The 17,721-nt window shown below is 48.3% G+C and overlaps 1 protein-coding gene across 5 annotated transcripts in view; it reads left to right on the forward strand.

Moving 5' to 3' along the window:
* Rfx8 (regulatory factor X8) overlaps nt 1-17,721 on the forward strand; it is a 71,517-nt gene that overhangs the window by 39,798 nt on the left and 13,998 nt on the right. For 4 of the 5 annotated variants that reach the window (XM_078028809.1, XM_078028810.1, XM_078028812.1 and 1 more), the window contains 7 exons: nt 418-528; nt 1,050-1,127; nt 5,090-5,203; nt 5,989-6,139; nt 10,257-10,315; nt 11,725-11,881; nt 13,969-14,063. In XM_078028809.1, coding sequence (XP_077884935.1) covers nt 418-528; nt 1,050-1,127; nt 5,090-5,203; nt 5,989-6,139; nt 10,257-10,315; nt 11,725-11,881; nt 13,969-14,063 — 765 coding nt within the window. The remainder of the gene's footprint in view (nt 1-417; nt 529-1,049; nt 1,128-5,089; nt 5,204-5,988; nt 6,140-10,256; nt 10,316-11,724; nt 11,882-13,968; nt 14,064-17,721) is intronic. The other variant, XM_078028811.1, reaches the window with a different exon arrangement.

Raw genomic sequence — 17,721 nt, forward strand, 5'->3', positions numbered from 1 at the left:
ACCATTTTTGTGATTCAGACATGATGATCCAGACAAGACCGAGTTTTATTTCAAGGAGCCACAACTGTATGGACAACGGTTGTAGAAATAGACTCGTGACATTAAAAGATTCATCGACGATATTTTTTATTGGACATGACTATACTGCACTTGGCCCTAACACTGCTATGTTTGGGTAGTGTATTTATTCCTAACTCCTCCCTGGTGAGCAAAGTTCATGGAGTTATAGAAAAAAAAAAAAAGGTTGGGGTCTTTGGAATGAAAAACGAGGGGAAAGTCTCTGGAATCCACAGAATGTCCAGGAGTGTGGATGACAGAGCATTGACTCATAGTAGCAATGTCATTCTGACATGGATTATAGGCCAGAAAGTGCATTTTTATTTTAAAGAAATCATCCATTGTGTAAATTATTTCTAGTGTGAAAACCGTTCACCGATAAAGACAGACCCCGCTGGATCTCCTCTGTCTGAATTCAGAAGATGTCCATTTTGGGAGCAAGAGCTGGCCAAGAAGCACTCCTATAAAATGGTAGGTCTGTCTCGTCGGGGAGAGCCACTTTCCCTGCTGGCTGCTGCTCAAGGCGGTAAATACCTTCTTGTATTGCCCAAGGTCATGGCTGTAACACGTGGGGTGTGAGGACCAACGTTCCCTCCTGGGCTCGGTGGGGGTGGGCGGGACATGCAGGTCGGCCCTTCACTTTGTTGGGAAAGGCCCAGCTCTGTCATCCAGCTCTGAGGGCCTCCCCATGGCAGAGAGGGAACAGAGACACAGAATTTCTAGACCCTGGAGCTGGGAAATAATGGGGGAGTGTCAAAAGTGGCTGGCTTTGTGGTGGTGGGAAAAACCCTTACTCGTGTTGTGATACATGAGTTACAACCTCCTGACCTACGTGTCCGGCATCACCCCACAAAAATCAAGAACTCTGTGACCCAAGTGAAGAGCTCAGCTGTGGCCATGTCAGAATTGCAAGAGCTTCCGCAGGGTCTTTGAGGGTCCAGTCGTTCCTGAAGGGGCCTGAAAGCTGGGGTAACCTTCCATGTCCTTCCTAGATGGCTGGCCTTGCTGACAAATACTGCGACTATTGTCAGGACATCTTACAAAACGTGAGGAACCAAGAGCTCCAGAGGGTAGGTTTCTCTCTGTGATATACAAGCGTTTGCGACTGATTATCAACTGCTTTACCTGACGGGACCCCTCCAGGGAGATGGAGAGGTAATCCACTGTACTAAAGTGCTCAGAATGCAGCAGTTCGACAGGGAGTTCTGTAAGGTGGCGTGGATACTCAGTTTAATCATTTGGAAATTCTCCAGGGTGCTAAATGTGGGTGACTTTATGCTTTAAGTACAAATTCAGCTTTTCTTCTTTAGAACCTAATTCCAGCAGAGTTTGAATAAATTATTGATGGTTATGTACATCCTGGAATTTTTAATAATGCTAAAGGGTCATTTTATGAATAAATGCCAGCTGAAAAAGAAGCAGGTCATCTTGACATGGGTGGGGACTCTAGATTTCATTCTAGAAGTGGCTATGCAGCAATGGGTGTAGCTCAGTGGTAGAGCACGTACTTAGCATGTACAGGGCCCAGGGTTCAGTCCCCTTTTGTTAAAAGAAAAATAAAAGTATAATTGACAGTGGAAAACATGAATAAATCTTTAACTAACCTGAATTTTATCTTCTTCAGTATCAGATGAAAATCGGGGAAACAAGTGCACATTCAAATGAACATTTTTTTCCAATGCATTCATATTCTAAGCGCTTAAACTTTATCTAATAATAGACATTCAGCATAAGCCTATAAGGTACCTATGCACTTGAAAGCATTATAGTGAGGGAGAGACTGAGGTGTCTTCAGAGAGTCTGTGTTCTCTTTGTGCAACATTATACCAACCATCTACCCTGTGTGTCTGACACATTCCTTCACTCACTCACTCACTCATCAAATATTTACTTAAATCAAGCACCATTTCTGACCAGCACCATTTCTGAGAGTAGGAAGATAACGCTTGGGAAACTTGTAATCTGGTAATAAAAGGAGATATATTAGCCAATAAATATGATATGACAAGTTCTAGAATAGCTGTTTATTAATCAGCTTTTCCTTACTGTGTTAGTTTCTGTTACTATAACAAAATACCTGAGATAATCAACTTAAAAAGATGAAATGTGCATTTTGGCTCATGGTTTTGGAGTTTTCAGTCCACAGTTGATTGGCAACTGTCCATTTTGAGTCTGTGAAGAGGCAACATCTCATGGCAGGGAGCAAGAGGCGAAGCAGAATTCCTCATAGCTGGGAAATTGAAAAGAAAAAGAAGAACAAAAAAAAACAGAAAAAAGGACGAGATCAGGGTCCTGAAATCCCCTTCAAGAGCTTTGCTAGAAGACCTCCCATTAGGCCTCCCTCTTACCATTTTTACCACTTTTCCCTTCTCTGATAGCACTATTGCTATCCCAGATTGACCCTCATCCCTTCTCACCTTGACTGTGACAAACCCTCCCATCTCTACCACTTCCTAGAGGCCAAGCCTGTAACACATGGACGTTTGGGGAACAGTACAGATCCAAACAACAATAGTTACTGTAACAAAATACTCAAGGTAGGCTACTTTATAAAGAAAGAAGATTTATTTCAGCTCATAGTTCTGGAGGTGCAAAGTGTAGAGGCCTCAGAAGTGGTGAGAGCCTTTTTGCTGGAGCCCAGAGCAGCACAGAGCATCCCCATTGCGAGTAGTAGAGAGTACATGGGTATGTTTATAGAGCCCCCAGCATTCAGTCCTGAGATCTCCACCTGTAATTCCCTAGTCAGATTGTCTCCACCTTCTTCTTTTTAAAAAGGTATTTTTAGTTGTTGATGGATCTTTATTTTATTTATTGGTATGTGGTGCTGAGAATTGAACCCAGTGCCTCAAGCATGCTAGGCAAGCGCTCTACCGCTGAGCTACAAGCCCAGCCCAAGTCAGTCTCCACCTTCTTAATATGTCACAGTGGAATTTAAACTTCTGCATGAGTTCAGTGAGGGACAAACCACATTCAAACTGTAGCAAACTATGTGATTAGAATATTCTGGGTGCCCAGGAAGAGCAACAGGGAATGTTATGCTCGAATTCGGGACCCCCAAAAGACCACCAGAGACCCAAGATCGATGTAAGCAGCAAGGAGGTGTTTATTGCGAGCTCGGTCCTCCGCGCACACACAGCAACTGGTGACGCTGAGAGGCCCCGAGCCCAGGGTTTGCAGCAGTTTTATACATTCTTTGGAGAAGGCAGGGACCCCCACATACATCACAGCCTCTCTTAGCAAATCATCACACACCGCGGGAAAATCAATAACAACTCTAAAACATGATTAGCACATTCACTGGCGGGAACAAGGTGGGGAGGGGTGATTGGTTACTACGAGAGGGGGATTCGTTTGAACTGATTGGTTTAAGCCACGAGGGGTGTACGTGCTGAACTCCATGGTTTCCCATCATGTTATCAACCACCGTAAACTACTGGAAGGTCATCTGGCATCCCAGGTATTTCCCTGTCTCATGCTGATTGGTGGCTGCTAGGGGGCTGCTATGGGTCCCGCCTAGCCTGACTGAGTCAGGGACACCTGGGGCAGCAGATCTCTCCTGTTATTTGTAGATAAAGGACTCAGCAGGGTGGGAATGTGCCTAGGAGTGCTCTGTGGGTCTTTCCAAGGACAAAGGTCATGCCCCCTTCCTTGGACAGGCTTTGCTCTGAGGTAGAGGCTGGTTTTTCAGGAAGGCTAGAGAGTGCCCCCCGAGCAGGCCATGTTGCTGCTAACTCCAGTGGGAAAAGTGGAGGCTCCACGGAGAGGAAACAGGATAGGAAATGGATTCCAGGTAGAGCCCGTGAAAAGTCAGCAGGATGTCTGCAGGCCTGGCATGATAAAAAGCTCACCCCGGCCAGATTCATCTCTAAAGGAGGGGAGCTGGAGGGGAGAGAGGCCAGGAAGTTGGCACTGGAAAGAGAATTCCAATGCACTGAGGAGGCGTGGGGGAGAGTGACCCGGGTCAGCCCCATGGCAGCGGGAGGATGTGTCACAGTCAGGTGAGACATCCTGGGACAGCAAGAGGGCTATCAGAGAAGGGGCCAGAATAGACAGGTGTCTCTGCGGAACGCAGTGGGGTCTGATGGCTGCACGTGGTGCTGAGGAGGTGAGCCCACGGGTCTGTGGTGGCTAACCCAGGTCCCCACCAGGCCAAGCTCCCCAGTCACCAAGGTGAGAGGGAGTCAAAGGGCCAACCCATCCAGTGCTGTGTTTTCCTGAGTCTCTTTGGAGAAATCTTCCCTAGGATCTTCTCTGGAACACATGCCCCTGATGACAGGATTTCCCACCAGGAACATTCTAGATGGAGCTCAAGAGCTGACCCTTACCCCCTGAGAGTCCACGCGGGGGAATGGCTCATTTTCTTGGGAGTCACTCACGGATGGCTCCTTGCAATGCCTCGGGGTATCTGAGCCTGGGAACTGTTTATTAGCTGGGAACTCAGGTTGGCCACCTCATTCAGGAGTGGAAGGCGAAGAGTCAAGCTGGAGGAGAACCGGAAAAGGAAGAGAGCAGCCATTTTGTTCCTCCACACGGTCGCCCCCCCAAGTCTTTAGCGATGGCTCCCACGTAGAATCAGTCCCTGCCTTTGCTCATGCAGCCCTTGGGTGACTTCCCACCTGATGTCAAAGAGGAGACCTCTGTGATGAGACACACCTCTTTCTGAACTGAAAAATGATGGAGGAGACCCGTCCAGGAACACTTATCCTCCACCCTCGGCCGGGCCACTGTGGCCCAGTCCTCCTCCTATCATAATCACCCAGAGCCCCCTTGTGGTCAGAAGCCGCTTTCCCTCTAGACACCACCCTCAAGGAAATAGATTCCCGGAGTCCCATCCAACTGGCAGGCTCCTTCGGAGGCCTTGCTGGAAAAAAAAAATATTTGCATGGTGCAGTTGGAAGAGCTGACAGGGGAAGCTTTAGTCATTGCAAGGAGACTTATCCCATTTTCCTTTGGGGCTCATTCCGTCCCTGCGGGGGGATTCGCCTCCCAGGGTACGCAGTGGTTTCTGTGACATGTCTGTTACCTACGTCAGGTGGAGGACTTGCTCACATCCTTCTGGAGATCTCTGCAGCAAGACACTGTCATGCTCATGTTACTGCCTGACGTGCACCAGCTCCTGAAGTGCTATGACGTCCAGCTGTACAAGGTAGGGCCCCACTGGAGTTTCCGCTTTGTACCTTTCTGGAAAGTGACCACTCCCCACGTCCCTTGCAGTGTGGCTTTGAGTCCTCCAAGGAAAGCTTTTGATCTTTGCTTAAAACTTGGCTTTTCTTTTTTTAATTTCCTCATTTTTATAAAGAAAAAGCCAAAGCACATAGTGAACTCTGAATTGAGTTAATGTTCTTTCTGTGCACATTTCCACCAAGGGAGGTGTCTGAGGATATTCATAACTGCCCTGGGTTTGGCTTGGGTGGGGTGGGAGCTCCTAACTCTGGAGCGGTTATTGCATTTTTTTTTGTGTGTGTGTGTGTGTGGTGAAAATGGGTTCCCCTTCCATGAGTTGCAAACCTTACCTTTTATTTTGTTGCTGTTTTAGGAAACAGTCTAGGGCTCCCAAGTTCTGAAACACAAGGGAAGAGTGGAGGCAGGATTCAATGCTTATGTGTGTTGGATTTGACTCACCCAATATTGGCCAACGTGGGGCTTTTTAAAAAAATTGAATCAGAGGCTTCAAGTGCAGCTCAGTGAGAGTATACACTCCTAGAATCCCCAGCATCACACACAAAAACCAATCAGATATCAATATTAAAAAAATTTCAAACTCTGGCTGCACCAGCCTGATGTGACGTCCTGCCCAGAAAGTAGTGGCTGCCCTGCAGAGCAGGTGGGGCCTTCCCTCGGACTTGGCATGGCCTGTCCCCACCCTGTGGCATGCATGAGCTTTGGTACTTGGAATATTAGAGACACAGTGACTTTATGCTTGTGTTGTAGGGAATCGAGGACGCTCTCCTTCATGATTTCTTGGAAGATGTCTCTATTCAGTACCTGAAATCTGTCCGGATATTTAGTAAGAAATTTAAGCTGTGGCTTCTTAATGCTTTGGAAGGGTTTCCAACCCTCTTACAGATCTCCAAACTCAAAGGTCAGTTTCCATGGGAAAAAAAAAAAAAAAAAGATTCTGTAAAATGAAGACCCTAACATTCACACTCTTCAGCTGTGCTCTGTGGTCCCTGTGCTGTCACACACGGAACCAGGCCTAGAGGCCTGGCCTTGCTCAGGGTTTGACCTTCCCTTCGAGCCGGTGAAGGGGCGCTCGGGCTGATGAGTTCACACCCTTTCCGTCTGCTCTCCTGAATAACCGTGTGGGCTTCTGCTGGGTTCCTGGGGTCGGAGATGTGAGTGTCATGTCGCTGGGGAGGGAGAACTGGCCGGCGCCGCCCTCCTCAAGCAGGGGAGCTACCTCCAGCTCCAACAGCCTTTCCGCCTCTTGCTGCTCTATGCAAAGAATGTCATTTCCTCCTTAGAAACCCCTCTTGTGTCCTTAATTCCTCCTGTCTCTAGGGACACCAAGGCTCTCCCACCTTAGTGGTCTCCTTGGGACTCGCATCATCTCCTTGCGACTTTCCAGAATGCCTTCCCCATCTACCTGCTGCCAGGCTGTAGTCTGTGAATACACGCTCATCATCTCTAATCAGAATATCTGAAATCCAGAATGCTCCAAAATCTGTACCTCTAAACACCAACGTGACACCACGAGTGGAAAATTCCACACTGGACTTCACGTAACAGGTCACAGCCAAAACGCAGGCGCATTAAAAATACTGGATAAAATTATTTTGAAGCTCTGTGTGTAAGATATAGACTTGGGTCTCAGCCCCGCCAAAAAACTCATTTTGTGCATGCATATTCTCAAATTCCCCCCAAAATAAAAAATCAGAGACACTTCTGGTCCCAAATATTTTGGATAAGGGAGAATCAACCCTGTACTCCTTCCACCAAGCTGCCTTTCTGCCAAACCCTGCAGGGGCTTCCTGTTGTGACCAGTCAGCTGTCGCAATTCTCCCTCAACCTGGCCTCTCGGTGCCCTCAACTCATGACCCTTTAAACCCCAGCACACACCTGCTACAGGGCACCATGTCTGACAGTCCCAGGAACATCCCTGCATCTTCCTGAGATGCTCAGCATGATCCATAGCTCTTTCCATGACCCTTCCATACCCAGAGCCTGTCCTTCTTGGACCAGCTCACAGTCATCCCCTCCCCAAGCTAGCAACTGCTATTCCATCCCCCCCCCCCCCCGTTTCTGAGTCTTGCTTCTTCTTCTTTTTTTAATATTTATTTTTTTAGTTTTAGGTGGACCACAATATGTGTAACCGCCACCCCCACCACCCCGTCCATGTTCAGTACTCATGCTGGAAACCTTGGTCCCCGTTTCCTCCACTTGGAAGTTGGGGACAGCACAAGGTTGGGCGCGTGAGCCTGTGTGGTTGCCATCCATGCAGGAGCAGGGAGGGCCGACACCCGGCTTCGCTCTGACAGGCATCCGTGAAGCAGGGCTTCTGCTCTAGTCTTTTCGTGGCTGCTTCAGCACCTGCCCCAATTCAAGCCCTTGGTGTGTCTGTCTGTCTGTCTGTCTGTCTCTCTCTCTCTCTTTCTTCGTGCCCCCCACCAATCTCTCTCACTCTCGGCTTCAGTAGCTTCCTACTTGATCCATCCACCCTGTCCTCTCCCAACCCAGGCACACTCCCTTGCGTAGGCAGAGATCATCCCTAAACAGCAATTTGATCAATGTATGTCCTTCCGGGCCCCCATTTGCCCAGGCTGTCTCCTGTCTCTCTCACTTGCCTTGCAAATTTACTCATTGTTTGGCCTGTGGCCCCACCCCTGTCTCTACCTCCCCAGGGACCCCTTGACCCACCAGTGCTCCCCAACCACACACGACTTTTGGGTATCCCCCCAAAGGCCCTGGTTCCTGATTGGCTCTGTGCCTGGACTGCCCCATCCCCATTCCCCTGGCTAACTCGTACTTTGCTTCAAAGCCCAGATTCAATTTCATCTTCTCAGTGAAGCCCTGAGGGGGTATGGTCAACCGGGATAGGACTCAGGGGCACTCGACCACTGAGCCCCATCCCCAGCCCTATTTTGTATTTTATTTGGAGACAGGGGCTCACTGGGCTGCTGAGCACTTTGCTTTTGCTGAGGCTGGCTTTGAACTCTCCATCCCCCTGCCTCAGCCACTGGGATTACAGGCGTGGGCCACTGCGCTTGGCCTGGACACTCTCTTTCAAACGGTGCCCTCCCTTCTTAGAATCCCTCACCTTCTTCTTCCTCTGACATTTGAGGGGTGCACTTAGCCTACTGTTGAGAGTTCATTTACGTATCTGGGGACTCCCTCCTCCTGTGGGTGAACCCCTGGAAGGGGAGGCGGTCCTTTTTCCATCAATTCAGGAGACATCTAGCAAATATTCACTGGGCACACCGTCTACCCATGTGCCCGGATAGCTGCCAAGTGGGTGAGTGGCACATCCAAGAGCAAAGTGTCTTCTCCTCGACGTTTTCTCTCTTCATCTTTAGTTATTTCTAAGAGAAAAGAAAGTTGGGGGTCTCAGGGTTCTTGGGCAAAAATTCTAAACTCGCTGGAGCACCTGTCTTCCTCCTCTCGGGCTGTTGTAACAAAATTCCAAGCACTGGGCGGGCAGGTGTGGCGTCTGGGGATGGCTTCTCCCTGTGCGTAGACGGCTCTTTTGCTTTGCCCTCAGGTGGGAGGAGAGGTGAGCGGTCTTTCTGGGATCTCTTTTTTAAAAAATGTCATTGTATAATATTTATTAACATTTTATTTAAAAAGAACATGTTAGTCTTCAAATAATTTTTAAATTTGACTCTACATCATAATTAATAGAGCTGCATTTCTCAAAAGGAGACTCTTCACTCTACATGAAATCAGTGGAACCATGGGGTTTTTGTATTGTTTTAAGTTTTCTCCTTATGCCATTTCACACCTTCTTGTCTGTCTAGATAAGAGTTAGTAGAGGTCCTTCTGTCTGTCCCTGCATCCCGTCTAGAAAATGAGGTGGACAGGGAAGTCTTCCTTAATCTTGGGCCACCACATCCATCTACCCAGCTATTTTGTAGGAATCAGTGGTTTCAATGATCAAAAGAGGACTGAACTGAGATGTGTTTATCTATATTCTTTCTTTCTTTTTATTAACTTTGTATATGTTTTTTTTTTAATTTCTTACGTACATGACAATAGTGGAATGCATTACATTCATAATTATCCATTCACAGCACAATTTTTCATAACCCTTTTTATAAAGTATGTTCATGCCAAATTCTGCCATTATACAGGAGCTCTCTTATTATTATTATTTGCATTACAATTCTTTTTTTTAAATTTTTTTTTAATTTTATTTTTCAGTTTTCGGTGGACACAACATCTTTATTTTATTTTTATGTAGTGCTGAGGATCGAACCTAGTGCCCCATGCATGCCATGCGAGCGTGTTACTGATTGAGCCACATCCACAGCCCAAGAGAGAGAAATTTTTTTTTAATATTTATTTTTTAGTTATCAGCAGACACATCTTTTGTTTGTATGTGGTGCCTAGTGCATTACAATTCTTAATACCCCTTTCTACCACAATTTATCATATCTCTGATGATATATAAGGTATATGTTGACACCAAATTCACATCTTCATCCATGTATTTTGTATTGTGATGAGGATCTCCTTCCACCATCCTTGCTATTCCCCTTCTCCCTCCTTTTCCCTCCCACCCCTATTCCCTATCTAGAGGTAATCTTCCTCCCATGCTCTTCCTTCCTACCCTACTTTGAGTCACCCCACTTTATATCAGAGAAGACATTTGGCATTTGTTTTTTGGGATTGGCTGACTGCACTTAGCATAGTCTTCTCTAATGCCATCCGTTTCTTTCTGGGATCTCTTTTACCAAATCTCTACTCCCACCAGGAGGCCTCCCCGGTCATGACCAGGCCTCACTTTCTGATTCCATCACTGTGTGGGAGGGGGTGACACAGCATTCAGACCACAGTGGCCCCCGTGTCAGATGCTGGGCTTACATGGGGATGGATGGAGATTTGAGTCTCACCACTGGGGAAAGGGCCAGGAGACAAAGGAGGTGAGGAACAGATTGGATAGCTGTGCCTGGAGGCTCAACCCTGTGCACCTCCTCCTGGCCTGGCACAGGGGAGCTGGAGGGTGCCATATTGGTAGTGACCATATGTGTTGTTCTCAACAGAAGTCACTGTGTTTGTCAAAAGACTCAGAAGAAAGACATACCTTTCCAACATGGCAAAGGTAGGTTGCAGCAAGGAGACGGGAGGAACAAAGTGGGTTCCTGAAGGGCCAAGAGAAGGCTGCAAGTCTCCCCTAAGAGCAGTGGTTGCTGCCTGTTCCACCCACTTCATCTGCCCCTGGGCAGAGCAGATGGGAGGGCCTTGCTGGCCTTGGCTGGGGAGGCCTGGGGTCCTGTCCTGCTCAGCTAGAAGCCCACCTCCTTTCCCTCCAGGAGAGAAAACAGGTCAGCATTGAAAAGGTGCAGGAGGGAGGCCGTGCAGGCACTGCCCCCAGCCAGATGGTGTCAGAAGCCAAAGGGCATCGCAGCAGACCCTGGGACCCACCAACCGAGCGACAGACCCCTCCACCCCTGTGCATGGCCCTGAGGACTCGGTGCATCTGGGCTGCCAGGTTCCTCAGCCTTCTCATGGGGGTCAGGGTGACCATGTAGCTTCCGTGCTGGAGGAAGGGCTGAAGACAAGATGACATGGTCAGCACTCATGTCTGCAGGTTTCAGCCCAGGATTGAAAGCATGCCAAGGCTTACCATGGTCATATCTGTTCCTAACACACACAGACTTTTTTTTTTCTTGTCATTCTTCCCTAAACGATTCAATATAACAACTATTTATGTAGCATTGACAATGTACTAGCCGTTACAAGTCATCTAGAGATGACTTGAGGCATATGGGAGAAGGTACGCAGGTTACATGCAAAGAGATTTGAGTGTCCACGATTTTGGTATCCATGGGAGTCCTGGCATCCAGCCCTGTGCACACCCCGAGGTGACCCCGAAATGCCACATCTGGCACATGGGCCACTTAGGAATCTGTTCTGAAATCTGTTCTGGACAGCGGATCCGGACAGAGCGTGGGGACTGTTACTCAAGTCAGTGTCAGCCCAGAGGAGCTCAGTAGGTCTTCCGCCGAGTTGTCCCCACCCCTCCAGCTCCAAGCTCTCCCTAGACTCTGAGTTGGTGGAGGTTGTTACCCACTTAATCCCTCAGGGCTGTCCTGTTCTGCAGCACTTTTATATCATGAGCTGGTCTCTCTGGCAGTGACTCAGCAGCAGGTTGAGGCTCTCCCCACCCTTCCCTCAAAGGTGTCAATCACCTACCATTTTCCTCTTTAGAGTAGTTTGGGCTTGTTGCATGGCGAGCAAAGAGTAAGAAACAAAAGAGCTGCCGTGCCCTTCGAGCCCTGGGCACCTGCCCCATGCCTTCCAAATGCTGATTTCCAGCAAGGCACTTCTAGAACGTGTGAAATTTGAGTATTTGAAGTGTCACTTAAGTGTTAATGGAAAATACCCCAATTCACTTTTCTTTCTCCTCCTCAAAAATAAAATCTTGATAATGTGGATGGTGGCGGGTGCTGGCGGTCATACAAAAGTAAAATTGCACAACTAAGTATTTCACTGCCCTGTTTTCCTTAGACTATGAGAATGGTATTGAAAAATGACAGGAGAGTCAGCATCTTGAAGTCAGATCTACATGCTATTGTCAATCAAGGCGCTTTGGATATTTCTAAGAAAGCCCTGGCGAGTGGCCCAAGCCACGCAGAGGAGCTGGAGAGCCACACAGAAGTGAAATGTAATCTCTCTTCTTGGTTTCTTTATTGGAGCTTTGGGTGTATAGTTGGGGACAGCCTGACCATCACTCTGATTTTCTTAACGTAGGTAGAATGCTCTTTGCTCTATGGCTGTGCTCATTTCCTATAAGGGGTGAGGAGCACCCCAGGGATCACCCCGCAGCTCTGTGCTTCCAGAACCTCCCCAAGTGTCAAATGGGGCATCAGTGCTGATACATGTTTGCTGAGTGACTAGACAAGGATTGCATATTGATATTGTCCCTTGATAATATTCCTTTCCAGACTATCCTCTTTAGGAAAAAAAAAAAATCTTAATTTCTGCATCTATCTTGTCCATGCATATAGATTCAAATGTCCCTCTACCCTGTCTGAGCTGGATTGAGTTAACTCTGTTTCCCACCAGATTCTGCTGTCACCCGTGTTAGTAGCATTCAGTATCATTTTTAATGAGGTATAGTTTAGTAGTGGTGCATTTTATCATATTGAACTGGTTTATAAGAGTGATACGAAGCATGTGGATATTCTTGCCATTTATTTTCTGACAATTATTTTTTAAGAAAAAAAAAATCTCCCTTCTATAAAGAGCTCGGACTACTGGTCAACTTATTGTGTTACATTTCTTGGGGACAAATGTAGTGATAGAAGGGACCCTCCAGACTCGAGGGTTCCTGGACAAGTTTGGGGGGAGGCTGCACTGTGGTTCTGACCCCCTCTCTAGATGACGGGGTCAGGAGCCAATCTCTAGGCCTTCAGGTGGCAGTTGCCAGGAGGGTACATGGGTGCCAGACTCCCCTGTTTGTGCCCTTCCAGGAGCTCCCTGCCTGGATGCCTAGCTGCCCCTTCCTCAATGGCATAACCCCTTCCTGATACACTCAGCTCTAGAGAAATTTAGCTGCCTGCCTAGTCCTGTGGGCTCTTTCAGGGGTCAACTACATCTTGTTCATCTTGGGCCAACCAGCTGGGACACGGTAGCATTTCATAACCAGTTGTTATCTTAATCACATAAAAGTACCACCTGGAAGTTATTCCACCCTCTGTCTTTGACCTTGAAGCAGGGCTGACCTTGGTAAGGTCGTACCAGTTGTATTGAATGCATACATGTCGTTGACAAATAGCCTCTGCCATCCTCCCACAGGATGGGTATCCTGACCCTTGTGTGTCCCTTTCCCCTATTGTCCTAGCTGTCCCAAATCTCAGGTCCCCCTGGGGATCCCCCTTCCCTCCAGCCTGACATCAGAAAGGTCAATGTCTAACCCAGCAGGCTCCAGAGCTCTGGACAGCAGTTCTGTAAGAGCCCAAAGGGTTTCCCTCCCAAGGCACTGTCTACCCCAGAAATCCCAGGTGCTCAGCTAAACCCTGCTTCCTACCCAGGGAGCCCCAGGAAGGCATGAGGTGGCCAGGTGCCTGCCAGGCTGGCCTTCCCAGGGATCTGGTGCTCCTGTGGGCATCTTATGTCCTTCAAAGAGCATGCAGAACTGGGCCAGAAGGCAACACACAGACTCTGGTACCTGGCAGGCACATGCTTCCAAGGTGAGAGGAACCTTAACCAAGCTGAGCCAGGGCCACACCCACCTACTGGATTTTCTAAACTGCTGGATGGGCAGCGGTGCTCAGAGAGGTGGGAAGGCCAAAAGCTGTACTTCCTGCTGTCTGTGCAGGTGGAGGACTTCCCACTGGCTCCCGCAGGCTCCACCTGATTGAGTGCATAACCCCAGGCCAGGTGCTGGGCTTTGATGTTCCCCATTCCCAAAAATGACATTCATAAACTAGCCTCTTTGTGAAAATGTCAAGGACAGGTGAGGTCATGTCTGCGTGGTGCAGTGAGCTCATCTGAAGACAGGGCGGTGTAATTACCAGGTGGAGTCATTGTTTCAAAACATTGCTTTCCATTTCAACAAGTGGCAGAATGTGGGGACTAACATTGAGAGGTGACAAACCCAGCCTTAGAACTTGTCCTTTGTATTCTGAATGAGTGTGAGGCCCTGGGGAAATCCCTTTGAACTGTATTCCTCCGACCCTCAGGTTACCTAGGGCACCGGTGCCTACAGAGTCCTGCAGGGTTGAGAGCAATCTTTTTGTTTCTTTTTAGGTTTAAGCTGTTTAATTTCTTTGCTGGGAACATCAACAGATCTCAGTGTATTCCTGAATTGTCTGTCTTCAAATCTCCAAGCCTTTGTCTTCCAGGTACAAAACTCTGTGTGTGTGTGTGTGTGTGTGTGTGTGTGTGTGTGTGTGTCTGTGTGTGTGTGTCTGTGTGTGTGTGTGTTTAACAAGAACAAAGAAGGTGTGCGTTGATTGTTCTGACTAAATTATAATCTCCAGTGCCCATTACCTGACCACATGACTCCCAACTGGATGACCACAGACGGTGACAAATCCAGCCTCAGAGCTTATCCTTTGTGTTCCAAATGAGGGCAAGGCCTTTGAAGTATTGTCCATACCCAGGGGGTATGAGAAACAGGTTCTCCAGCTATCAGCCAAAATGTGTGGTGTGGCAAGGGTGTGAGTGTAGCGAAGTGGCCTTACACTGCTTTGGCAAAGCCAAGTTGGGGGTGGGAGGCACATCACATGTGTGTGTATGTGAGCTTATGTTTGGGTGAGCATGCATGTGGTGGGGTACACGTGTACATAAGTGCAGCTTATAAGTGGGTGAATGTGTGTACATGTGTGTGCGCATGCGTGTTTGGGAAAGTGTGTATATGTGTGTGCACATGTAGGTGAGTGGGCCAGCACATGCACCCAGGGGTACTGGTGGAGACTGCAATGGTACCGTGTGGGAAGAACAGGTTTGTCTGAGTGTTTTGGAGACATGCCCACTAGACTGTCTAACTTGATTTCAAAAGCTCAGAGAAGGGGCGGGGGTGTAGCTCAGTGGCAGAGCACTTGCCTAACATGCACGAAACCCTAGGTTCAGGCTAGGGTTGTGGCTCAGCAGTAGAGCACTCACCTAGCACATGTGAGGTGCTGGGTTCAAGCCTCAGCACCACAGAAGAATAAGTAAATAAACAAAGATATTGTGTCCAACTATAACTAAAAAAAAAGAAAAAGAAAAGAAAAAAAAATTAAAAGAAAAAAAAAAAAGAAACCCTGGGTTCAATCCCCTGGACCACACACACACACACAAAGAGCAAAAATCTCTAGGATGAGTTGGTTGTGGCTGTGGGAGGCTTTGGTCCTTCTGATCAGCCTCTTGGCAGTCACTTCAGTAGGGGCAGTAAGGTTTGCTCTTCGTCATTGTCGGCATGGCCAGTCAGCCTTGAAGAGCTGAGAATGTCGTGAGAGAAGCCACGGCACCTTGCTTCAGTGGCCCCCGAAGGTAGGGGAGCCCAGGGCTATGAGCTAAAACTTAGATGCAAGCAGGGCAGCCCAAGGGACCCCAGCCTCTTGTGACACCATGCTCCCCAGAGCTCGGGTGACAGGGAAAGCCTTAAAGAGGGACCTGAATTGGGATGTGAAGGTGTCTGCAGAGAGCTGCGTCTGCTAGTTGGCTGATGTCAACCAATTGGCGAAGGGGCAAGGCAGTCAGAGAGAAAGAGCTTTAGCAGAAGCAGAGAGCTGATGAGAAGGTGGAGAGCCATCATCCTGAGGACCGTGGAGCTAAAAACTGCAAGCAAAGAGCTACACGGGACATTGAAGGAAGTGAATTTTCAACCACAGACAGGCGTGGGGCGTACTAGGGTGGTCATTCATCATGTAGTGTCCATTTCTTTGACACATTCTGATGTTATCTTGAGGCCACCAGATGTCCTGGATCCTGTAAATCTAGAGAAAGATTACTGATTAGGAGGTCTTATGACCCATGTTTCTCTTTTCCTTCTTCCTGGAATAGCTGGATCTAGCAGTTGATATCTTGGTCATTTAGGTGAGGCTTTCCTTTAGAATCTAGACTGCTGGGCAAAGAGAAAGAAAAGAAAGTTTGCAAAGACAATGCACAAAGGACAGATTAACCCATTAGCAGCTTTAAAGGGTCATAGGATTAAAATTAACTGAGAGGAGCCAGGTGCGGTGGCACACGCCTGTAATCCCAGAGGCTCGAGAGGCTGAGGCAGGAGGATCATGAGTTCAAAGCCGGTCTCAGCAATTTAGCAAGGCACTTAGCAACTCAGCAAGACCCTGTCTGTAATAGAATATTTTAACAGGGCCGGGGATGTGGCTCATGGGTTAAGCACCCTGGGTTCAATCCAGTACCAAAAAAAAAAAAAAAAAAGTTAACTGAGAGGGAGGCAAGGCATCCCGGAGAAAGAAGCCATACAAAGGGGGCATCCAGGGAAGAAAGAACACAGACCACAGTGGAGAGCAAGACTGGGGCCTTGGGGACCAGAACGAAGGGTTGAACATTCTTCTTTGAGTCTCGGGCTACATTGCTGTCACTGCCTGTCGTACCCCATCGGACCTTGTGCCTGTGACTGCTCAGTCAAGGAGTTCACCAAGACCTCAGGGCACTTTGGGCTTCTCAGTCTCCCAGCAACCTCCTCAGGACTGAGGTAGAAAGCCCTTTCCTACCCTCAGCAGGTATCCGTTTCCATTCTTCGCCTCTCGCATGGTTTTATCCATCCCTGTTGGTCTTAGGCAAAGCTTGTTGTAACAGCAGTGAGATGTCCGGGGTTGCCTTGCTACTGTGAACGGCTTATGCCTCCTCACTGTTCCTTATTTTAGGGATGACTCAGCCCCCAACTTGAGCCAGGCTGAGCCCACTGACATTGTGAATACCAGTGCTGCCTCAAAGCAGCCTCAAAGCCTTCTCCTACATCGTCAACCGTTTGACACTACACACGTCTCAATCCACCGTGGCGTCTGCAGCCTCCACCAATGAGGCCTGTTAGAAAAATGGTGTCCGTGTGGCAGTATGCCTTTGAAGGACTTGTTTTTATAAAATAGCTTGTCTGGTAAACACTCACAGACGATTGTCAATAAAACACTCAGACTGTTAAAACGCAGACCCTTGGGCTTGTCAGAAATGACAAATGGTTTCAATTGTTAGCATCTGGCAGCACGCAAGCAGAGGGAAATGGCCAAGTTTTTGTGTGTGTTTTCCAGTGTTCTCATCTCCTGCAGTTGGGGCCCAAGAACAGTTTCTCAGCGAAGGAGCAAGAAGTGCCCACAGGGGGTGGCCATGGGAAGAATGCCCAGTGGGGTTTGTGGCTGATGCCCAAACATTTGTGCAGAGAGAAGTCCAATTGCTCAGAGCTCCTTTCCTGGTTGCTTTTAGAAACGGTCCTTGCGGTTTTTGTAGTTTCATTGTCTCTCAAACTACCCCTAACTTCCACTCCCACCCCTGTGGATCACCAGGGGGAGGGGTTCCTCTTGAGCCCCATTTCAGATGGTGAGAGACACCCTGCTATTAAGGGTATTCGCATCTGCCCAAAGTTCAGGGCAACCCTTTGGTGTGCCGGGGGCATTGGATGGGGGCAGAAGGGAAGAAAACTAGTGGTGAGACAGGGTCTTTGGTCATTTCTTGCCATCTTCCCTCTCTTCTTCAAAGACTGGCTGCCAGCCGGCAGGTGGTCCACATGGGCTTTGGTTAAGACTTTGAAGAGGCTTCAGGGCGTTCATAGAACACATGCCCAGGACTCCAGGCTGTGCACATCACCTCAAGCATGGCCCGAGACTGCTGTCAACCTAGGCAGAGGGAATTTCTTGGTCTTTATGTGGCAGCATCTCATGGATACCCAGGTTAGGGCTACTCAGGCCACCAGATGACCTTGACTCCACGGAATGCAGGAGCAGGGGCTTTCCAGTCTGAGGATGTTTACCCAGTGCAGTGACCCGCTCTGTCTTCCTAAGTAAGCACCCCTACTTTTCATTATTATGTGATTCTGTGTCCCCTTTTTTTCAATCAGAC

The sequence above is a fragment of the Ictidomys tridecemlineatus genome, chromosome 12, assembly GCF_052094955.1.
Source record: "Ictidomys tridecemlineatus isolate mIctTri1 chromosome 12, mIctTri1.hap1, whole genome shotgun sequence".
NCBI classification, from domain to species: Eukaryota; Metazoa; Chordata; class Mammalia; order Rodentia; family Sciuridae; genus Ictidomys; species Ictidomys tridecemlineatus.